The 10,276-nt window shown below is 36.0% G+C and overlaps 1 protein-coding gene across 10 annotated transcripts in view; it reads left to right on the forward strand.

The window, feature by feature from the left end:
- ANO5 (anoctamin 5) overlaps positions 1–8,958 on the forward strand; it is a 54,212-nt gene extending 45,254 nt beyond the window's left edge. For all 10 annotated transcript variants that reach the window (XM_082762743.1, XM_082762748.1, XM_082762745.1 and 7 more), the window contains 6 exons: positions 19–116; positions 390–520; positions 2,013–2,218; positions 3,351–3,532; positions 4,681–4,786; positions 5,238–8,958. In XM_082762743.1, the coding sequence (XP_082618869.1) occupies positions 19–116; positions 390–520; positions 2,013–2,218; positions 3,351–3,532; positions 4,681–4,786; positions 5,238–5,459 (945 nt within the window). In that variant the 3' untranslated portion in view covers positions 5,460–8,958. The remainder of the gene's footprint in view (positions 1–18; positions 117–389; positions 521–2,012; positions 2,219–3,350; positions 3,533–4,680; positions 4,787–5,237) is intronic.
- The last annotated feature ends 1,318 nt before the right edge of the window (positions 8,959–10,276 follow it).

The following is a 10,276-nucleotide window of genomic DNA, read 5'->3' on the forward strand; positions in this document are numbered from 1 at the left end:
CCAATCTGTCTCTATCAGTGTGATCCTGCAGGCTGCTTGATTGAATTGACGACACAACTCACCATAGTCATGGCTGGCAAGCAGATCTGGGGAAATATCCAAGAGGCCATTGTACCGTAAGTTCTCTTACACTGAGTACACTGAGATACCTGTGTTCTGGACAGAGGAAATTATTGGAAACTAGCGTTGGCTAGTGAGCATTTCCATATGACAAATTTATGAAAAATAGTCTATGCAAATTAACTGCATAGGAAGTAGGCTGTTTTATAAAGGCTTTTGCCTCTTTTTTGAAAGCTATGTTTGTAAAAATGTATTGCAACAAGGAGTTTGTTTAAAAAAAGGGATCCTTGATCTACTTGTCTCATTATTAACTTATTCTGCATGTGCAGTTGGATTTGTAACTGGTGGGGACGACGGAAAGCCAGAAATAATCCAGAAAATTTGTATAGTCGCTGGGAGCAGGACCACGATCTGCAGACATTTGGAGCCTTGGGCCTATTCTATGAATATCTAGAAATGGGTAAGTGTAAAAATACACATTTGGAATGAGGACAAGGCACTTTGTATTGACACTTAGGAGAAAAGTTGTTGAAGGTTGATGGCACCATTTTCATATGGTAAACAGTAAGGGATTACTAGCTGGAAACGATAAAATAGGCCAGCCTAATTTGGAGAAGGAAAAAAAAAAAGCTGTCTCTCTATCTTCAAATGCAGATAGAATTTCATAGAAACACTGTGAACACTGTTTCACTCATTCAAATGGTGAACATTATTCTTAGTACAGCCAGCTGTCTCAGTCTGTATCCCGTTCTTGTTCCCAAGCACATTATCAGCTGATGTCAGTGGAAATTCAAAGCATGGGATGAATGCCAAATATGCTGTGGGGTCTAATGCTGCGGATGTGAGATCTATCAACCAGATCAGAGAGAATCCATTTAGTTTTAGTTTGCGCTATGCTGTGATACTGTCCAGTAGGCCAGCAGAGGGAGCGCAAGTAACAGAAAGCTTTTTTCAGGGGTAATGCAAACAGGATCAGCATATGAAATTAGTTTACAAACCCTGAGAAATTAGAAAAAGAAATTCAGAAAACTAAATCTAAAGGATACGTTTTATATATATATAAATATATATATATATATATAAAAATATATATATATAAATATATATATATATATATATATATACACACACACGCATACATACATACTTGTCTATTAGAAGGACAAAATTGGTTCAAAAGGGGTCCCTTGTAATTTTTAGTATTCTAGATTGACTACAATACTAGTGAAGCTATATTATTGTCATTTTGTACACTTGGTGATGTTTCATGAAGGGCTGTGATCTCATGAAATTCATACTCAAAGAACAATCAATTTCATTAGTCATGCCTGTTAATTGATTTCTTTCATTTTGGTAATGACTAAAGTGATCATTTATGTATTTTATTTACAATTCTTAACTTGGTTTAAGACTCTCCAGTGGAAAATTGGCATTAATATTTTGTCAAAAGCATTAACAATAGGTGGAGGTAAGGTTGTTATAAAAATAGAAGTATTTCCTTATTCTTATTTAAAAGTCTAACTGATGGGAAACCCTTTAGGCTTTTACTTAATCTGCACAAACTGCAGGAAAAGAAAAGTTGTTTGTTTTTTTTTAACTCCTCTCATGATTCAGAAATTTGATGTGTGAGTATGTTCCCCTTCCCCTACAGCTAGTTGCCATTCATGAGAATACAACCGCAGCACCATGAAAGCATTAGTATCCAGCACTGCTGGCAGCACCATTTTTCAGGACCCGAATCTCCCTTCCCTTTTGGTGCTGCAGCCTTAAGAGACCAGGCCTGGGACTGGGGCAGTTTGTCACTTCCCTTTGGGCAGGGCTAGAGGAAACTTGTTGTGCAGCCTGACAGAAGTTGGCCATTTGTCTGTAAGGGCCAAGTTGAATGTTTCGGTATCATCCCAAAGGTGCTCTACTAGGGGCAGGTGTTAGTGATTGTCTTTTCTGCCTTGCAGTCATTCAGTTTGGATTCATTACGCTCTTTGTGGCATCCTTTCCTCTGGCTCCGCTTCTTGCTCTGATGAATAATATCTTGGAGATTCGAGTAGACTCCTGGAAATTAACCACTCAGTACAGAAGACCTGTGGCTGCAAAAGCACATAGCATAGGAGTTTGGCAAGAAATCCTGAATGGAATGGCCATCTTGTCTGTTGTCACTAATGTAAGTAAGCTAACTGCACTAAGTCAGCTTTGACTTTTTTTATGGCAGATTTAAAAATCGCTTAATACTTTTTCTCCTTCATCAGCAGTATTCATTTTATCACATGCTACCCTATGGAGATAGGATACAACTGCGTGGGTGGTTTGGTTCGTCTGTGTGTTGATGACGTGCATCCATGTTTCATTGGACCATAATCTTTCATTCACATGAATTTTTTTTCAGCATTTTGTAATGGTATAATCTAGTTTGAATCTTAGTCCGATGAAGCACGCTGATCATCCAGAGGGGACTATGAGGGACAAGAGAGGTGGATTGGGTCTGTTTACCAGATGACATTTCTCTCTCATCATTGTAAGGCCTGTTCTGTGGGAATGCTGCTAGTTCAGCTGTTCTTGGATGCCCCTATAGGGGTGGTGGTTTAGGGTACTTCTTATACATTGGAAATAAAATGGTATTTCAGTATTTCATCTTGAATGTAATGTGAAGCAGACCGCTGGGCAAAAGAGTTGCTTCTTTATAATGTAGTGTATTCAGCTGTATCAGATCTGCAGATGTCTTAGGCAACAAAACCACCTGCAGCTATTGCTGAAGTATAGATTCAGAATGGCTCAGGTTGGAAGGGACCTTAAAGATCTCCAACACTCAAGTAGCAAGGTAGCATTTCAAGTATCTCATGCTTCCAAGCAAAATGTGCCAGAAGTCATTGTTAACTCTTTCAATACAGCTGGAGAAAATGGCTCCCCTTTTTTCATAGAATAACTTGGCTGATTCACTCACTGAATTCAAGTTTGTCTATTTCTTGGATGAATTCTAACCTGCATCTCTTTTTTCACTAAGGAGTGTGGTAAATGCTGACAGAAGATGATTCAGTTGAGGGCTGATAAAGTATGGGAATCTGTCCTGCATTTCATAAAGCAGTTGATAAATTAGTAAACGAGAGGAAAGGGAAGAATGACTTTGAAGTCAGAATACTCTTCTAGAGAAAAAGATATTTGGGATTTGGTGCCTGTTAGTGTCACCCTTGCTCAGTAGATCCTGGTTTACACCACAGATGGTACCAAAAAGCCTTTATGAATCTGCTCACAATTTTTGTGTAGAACTTGCTTAATTTCTTGTCCAAATTATTTTTCAGGCTTTTATTGTTGCATTCACATCAGACATGATTCCTCGTTTAGTTTACTACTACGCTTATTCTGAAAGTGACGACTCACCGATGTCCGGATACATAAACAATAGTTTGTCAGTGTTTCTAATCTCTGATTTTCCTGAGAGAAACAAGCCTAAAACGAACCCAGAACATTTTGTCATATGCAGGTTGGTGGTGTTACAATGATAAATATTTTGTGCCTTTATTTAGAATATAGTAAGAAAAAAAAAGTTACTGCAGATCTAATTAGCTTACTGGAAAGTAAATCATGTCTTCTCATTTTTCTGAAGTGTAAGACATAGCATTTAAGCTATTGAAAAGGCAGTGTTTGAGATGGTAAGAGATCATGCCCGTAATTAAAAAGAAAAAATTTTAAGAGACTCTTATGGCTAATGTGGTTTGCCTTTGTTTTTTTTTTTGTTTTTTTGTTTTGTTTTTGGTTTTTTTTTTTTCTGGTTAATTAAGCTATTGGTGTTTTTTTTGTTATTTTTCTGAGTGATGGAGGAGATTGATGTCCCTAAGGTTGCAACACCAAACTGAATTTTCAAGGTATTTAGGCTGCAATGCCTTAGTGGCCAAGGAAGCATCATTATGGGGCAGTTCAGACTCCAAAGCTGAAAATAAGATGCGGTCTTTGAAGTCAATTGTTGCCATACTAAATATCTCTGGAATTGTGGTCCATCCTACTTTCATTTATAAAAATAAAAATGAAAAGAGAAAACACTACCTTCTTACCATAAGAATTATCAGAAGCTTCTGGAAGAATTGGGGAAGAATTTCAGAGAAGTCTGTGGTAAAAGAGAAGCATTTCAATTTGATTTGGTGAAGGAAAAAAAATCAAGTTGTTGCTACAGCTTTATGATGCTTCAGTTTTAAAGACGTGGGAGTTTTTATCCTACTTATACATGTGAGGAGTGTTAAAACACAAATTCCAGACAGTGCTTCCTTTAAGCCCTGCGTTATTTCAGTATGTAATCTGTCAACATCTGTTGGATTTATTTAATATTTGTCAATTATTGTGTGATAAATCTCATCATTCCTGCATTATTTGATTATTGCTTGAAAAAAAGAGAAAGCTGTGTATAAAAATTTCACACATACTCATCTATATTCTGTTGCTGCGAGTGGGGATGTTTAAGCAAACGTAAGAGGCAAATGGAGAGGCAACCTTTTTCTGCAGAAGGAAGCAGACCATTTAAAACAAGATGAAAAGGTTCCTGAAGAGACAGCTGTATTTTGCTGTAAGTGTCACTGAGCTTGTAGTCTGTCTCAGACTGAATGACATTTCACCTTCGCATGTCTTTCTATTCAACAGGTACAGAGACTATCGATATCCTCCAGATCACGAGAAGAAATATTTACACACTATGCAGTTTTGGCACATTCTTGCTGCAAAACTGGCTTTTATAATTATTATGGAGGTATGTTACCTATGTTACTCCTTTCTGAAATTAATACCTTTATACATTTGTTAGGTAGCTACTAATGTTACAGAAAACAGAATTGCTGAGAGTACAAAAGAGTTTCTTCCTTAAGTAATCCCAAATACCCATCCTAAATGAATAGTCTAAGTAGGGCTTTTGACATCAGTAAGTCAACCTCAGAGTAAGAGCAGTAAAAACAGCTGATAAGGACACTATTGGATTTGATCCGTATTGAAAATCCTAAAAGCGTTTTGTGGTGATTTATGTAGGATAAAAAACAGCTAAAGAAGCACACATGGGTATTAGAAAGTGATGCTAGGAATTCAGAACCTGACACTTTGCTGTTGGCTTTGCTAATTCATAAATGGTTTGGAAGTAAACTTTGTGTGTAACAGGAAATGTTTTAATCTTTGTGCATATCTCATATACACAATATCATTTTTTGCAGCATGTTGTATTCATCGTCAAATTCTTTGTAGCATGGATGATTCCTGATGTCCCTGCAGATGTGAAAGCCAAAATAAAACGTGAAAAGTATTTAACACAGAAAATCCTACATGAGTATGAGCTTGAAAAACTGAAGGAGAGACTGTGTCAAGGTGATAAACGAGCCACAGAAAAAGAGTTCATTGCTACAGAAGGGAGAATGGAGTTATCCAGAGCAATGTAATTGAAAATACAACTGTTTGGGATTTAGCTCATTTTAGCTTCTTTATCTGTGATTTGCTCAGTATGCATCAACTTGAAAGCTATAGGACAGGTTCAACCCTTTGCTTTCAGCCCAAAGATTTTAGACTTTTAAAGAAAAGTTGTACTGAGCATCCTAGGTTTAGTAAATCTATTTAACTGTAAGACTTGGGCACTGCTCTCAATTTACCTATCACTTCAAATAGTCATGTAATCCTAGAATCTAGATTCCCAGTACAGGGAGTGTTATGCTAAAAGGGCTCACAGGATATCATACAGTCACCACCATCAAGCCCTTCCCGTACTGTTAAATGCAAACTTCGAGGCTGTATCCCAGCTGAACAAAAAGGATGTATCATAGAAGATTCCTGCTGTGGAAAATGCTGAGAAGGATGACTTCATGACATGATCATTTAAAATCAGACAGCCGATAAGTCCTGATAAAAGGCTTGGGTTGGGGTTTGGGGCTTTTTTGTATCAACTTGGTCTTACAAAACATTTGTTCCTGGCTTTGAACTTCTGTATGCTTTTTAGAAGGATTTTTTTGTTGTTGTTGTTTTTAAGATATACTGGCTTAATTCCACTTGGAATTATTTTAGGGCACAGAATTCAGTTAGTATCTATTACTGAAGGAAAAAAAAACGCCATAGTTATATTCATTAAGATAACATCTGCCAAAGAGTTCGCTCTTTAAATGCAGATTTTGTGGAACCCTCTATTTAAAGTGTTTTCTAAAAGATGTATGCAATTTGGAGAAATGCTTATTTCTCCATCTCAAAAACTGCCATTGGAAGAATATGCTCGGCATAAGTGTTGGCCAAAACTGCTCCTTTGTTTACGTTCTTCCCATTTTTGTGAATGTTAACAAAAGGTGTGGTTTTAAAACCATACGTCTGTGCTTGATCCATGCCATAGAGTATGATTTCAGAGTGCAGTGGACTGGGGGCTGGACTGCCGCACTAACTGATCTATCTACAAGACTGTTCAGAGGTTAGGATTCATATTCAAAAGATTTTAAGAATACCATGTACTTTGTTTACATTGTTCCTGTCCTTATACATAGGAGTCTTTCTTTAATCTTCAGGAAGGAATTGTTTTCTGTTTTGTCATGGGATTTTTCTACAAAGTTATTAAGGTTATAAATAGATAAATACTTGTGCAAAGTAGCTACAATCTGTATATGAATGTGCCCTTGGTTTATACATTTAAGCAGTTATGCATTTTGATGATTTCGCTGTATATTTAAAACATATCAACACCTCCACGCTTAGTGCCTTGTTTATTTGCATTTGGCAAAATGTGAAGATGATCACTATGTGGAAATGTGCATTTCCTAAGTGTGCTTGCAGGCATCATGATACTGTGAACCTGCACATGTAACTATAGAGTTAGCCAAACAATGCCTGCCTTGGCACACTTCTGTGTGTTAGTGCCACGCAGGCCATTCACAGGAAACAGTTCATACCTAGACTGCTTAGATAAACTAGCACCAGACTGTTGAGTTCTCTCATGCTGAAATACACTAGCTAGAGAGATTAAAGATGTTAATATTTGCACTTTGAAAGTTATACTTCATTGCAAGTATACGAGAAAAAAAAAATCAGATATATCATATTTGTATTTGATATCAGCCAAATTATGTACTGTTTACTAGATCCACAACCTACGGTTCCTATATTTCATTTTAGCAGTGTCTTGAAATATTTTGGCTAGTATTCTTAATATTGTAAGAGTTTTAAATTAGTGTCTTCAGTGGAACTGTTAATAACTAGCAAAAGTTCTAACATTGAAGTGCCTACCTCGAACAAACATCACATGGTTTGGCTGCCAGTCAAGGAGTTGAAGCAGTTGTACATTTCTTTACTTTTCTGTAAATTATTCAGCTTTGTTCTGTAAGTTTGCTTGATAAATCACACATATTGGCAATTCATGTTTATGATGAACTGACCATGTTCTTAAATATTCATATACATTTGAAGAAATGGATATACTGCAGGAATGCATGTTTAAATAAGCTATCTCTGCTGCTTAATGTGTAAGCCAAAGAAGAATATCATTCACCATAATTACATATGTGACACGAGGATTTATATAATGTTAGCACTTTCCTGCTTCTTACATCTATACAGTTAACTAAATTGCTTAATTTAGACTTTTTTTTACCGTTAGCAATGCAAACAATTGTTTCAAATAGGAGATGCAAAATGACAGTTCTATGCAAAATGTACAGATCTGATTGAAGCTGAAAGCAGATCTGAAACAACTGGCATTAGATGCACTATTTCTGCATATGGAACATGAGTTTCTTCAGATCCTGTAATAGTGTCCTCATGTACTACACTTGAAAAGTTGTCAGCAAAATAGCTGCATTGTGAATGATTCTTGCTATCTAAAAGCAAGACGGAGGAAAACAGGGAAGCAATGTAGTTTGGGATACATGCAACAGAGAGATGCAGAAGTCCCATGTGAAGACCTTGAATTTGATTTCATGTTTGGGCCCCCACTCTTCGCTTCTTTCAAATTCGTTTTTTGATATCACTTCCTATTTGATGCTATTGAAACATGTTCTGGGTATTTTGTATCATGCAATAAGAAGTAAAAAAAAAAAAAAAAAAAAAAAAGGTATCTACTTATTTAAAATATATGTATCTAAAAATATATAATGACATTTCGTAACATAATTTGTTGGTGTAACAGAAACTGTTAAAGAGAAAATGTGTTGTCATATTAAGAGCTAATGTCAGAAAATCTAACACCTATTTCTGTCATCACTTGCCTTTACTTGTCATTAAGCAGTATTTTGACAAAAGATTATTAGCATGATTAGGATTATAATGGTCCGTGTACACATATTTCCTGAAGTGTTCTTGAAAAGTGACAAAATAAGAAAAAACGGTCTGGGCAGTTTTGGAATGCGCTTGTTCTTACTGTTAGAATATTTGGTTTTGATGTGTTTAAAATATGTATCTAAAAGTGTCCTTTAACCAAAGCAAAGCTACTTCTGTGTTGGAACTACTGTAGTTAAAGCTACAGTAGATTGCTTCATTAGAGTTAGCTAGAACATAAAATTGGCCTTTCAAGTGTAATACAATCAGGGATTTTTTTCTTCCAGTTCAAATTTAGTATTTTTACATTAGATTGTGTGGTATGATCTAAGCAAATGACTGCAAAATGAGTGCTACTACAAAACACTATACTGTTTATTTCTAGAAGATTTTGTTATGTTTTTACTTTTTTATGTAAGACTATCAGTTTGAGACAATGGAAAGAGTGAAAATATATGGACTTCAGTACTGTTCTGTGTGTACTGCTTGTTTTAACTTGTACCGTCATGTAATCAGAGTGGCATTTCTGTCAAAGTATGTTGCCGATATATGATACACTAATGTTGGGATAATTTTTTAAACATTGCATTCAGCTAACTTATATATGTACATTTAATAAGATTTAAACCTTGCAAATAAAGCTGTGTTTATTTTTAATATGCTGTCAACTTGTGGGTGTTTTTGTTTTGTTTTGTTTTTTAAATCAAGAATTCAGCAAGTTAAATGCCTTGAGAGCCTTCTGGAGAAAAGTATTCGTAAAGATTTGTTCAACTCATTGCAGGATACTTGGATGCTGCGTACAGGTTTCCTGCAGTGGTCTGAGTTTAAAAAAAAAAAAAAAAAAAAAGGTAAGAAAGCCTACATCTGGTTATCATCTTCCAACTGTACATTCTGTTAAGAAACTAATACCAAGGGAAATGTGTTCTAAGTTCTGCATATATTGTAAGCAGTGCACATCAGCTGAGATAGCATGCATGTATGATAGCTACCTCATGAGTCATTGTAGCTTCCCAAATTCTTTGTTAGAAGGCCACAATTCAGTGAACAAGATTGAGTACTTGCATCTTTCTTAAGGTATGGTACAAACAGCATGGTAACCTACATTCATTTTTCATCCAGGCTGCTTTTTCCTTTATTTTTTGGATACAGTTTTTATTTTTCTGGTATCAGGACATGAGGTGACCTCTCAAGCTCTCAGTCATGCACACATTTTTCACGCACAGCATGAGTGGTTCACACGTGTGCTTAGTTAGCTTGGAGGATGTATACTGGAGAATTAGAATAGAGCTCAAGATCTTTTCAAGTGATTGGTCTTAATGTTCATAGATAACTCTACATGTTTTAAAACTTTAATTGTGGCACTGGTGTGGGACTTGGGGTTAAATCACAATGAATCACTTGCCATCACTAGTTAACACTGGAACTTGTTAACCCCATTATCAAAACTGGCAACACCACCCTCCAGGCATACTTGCTTTCTTTTGAACTTTAAAATAATAATTTAAGATAATCACATGAAAGAAATGCATGAGATGAACAAAACGATTTCATTTGCACTAAAAAAAAAGGCAAGGTGCAATTACATATTATGCTATTGCCATTGTTTGTTACTGAGGTGGGATAGGTTACTTAATTAGGTATCAATAGGAATAATTAAGACAGATGGGAAAAGAAAACAGTGAATAGAAATAAAAAGACCAAGGGAGGTGCTGTTGCTCTGCAGGACATAGGGGATATTCTTGCATTATAGAAATATTAAAAGCTTTCAGGCAAATTCAAGATTTGCTCTTGGAGATGGGCTCTTTGCCCACACTGAAACCTGTGGCAAATGGGTAAGGACATTTAATTGGGACTATGATTTCATCCAGAAACAATTACATTTTATAAGAATGGCATGAAAATTTGTCAGATACCCACAAATCCTGGAACATACCTGTTTGTCTCCATGATCAAAAATTGTAGTTACCCTTATGAA

Source organism: Aythya marila (genome assembly GCF_965140915.1).
Source record: "Aythya marila genome assembly, chromosome: 5".
Lineage (NCBI taxonomy): Eukaryota > Metazoa > Chordata > Aves > Anseriformes > Anatidae > Aythya > Aythya marila.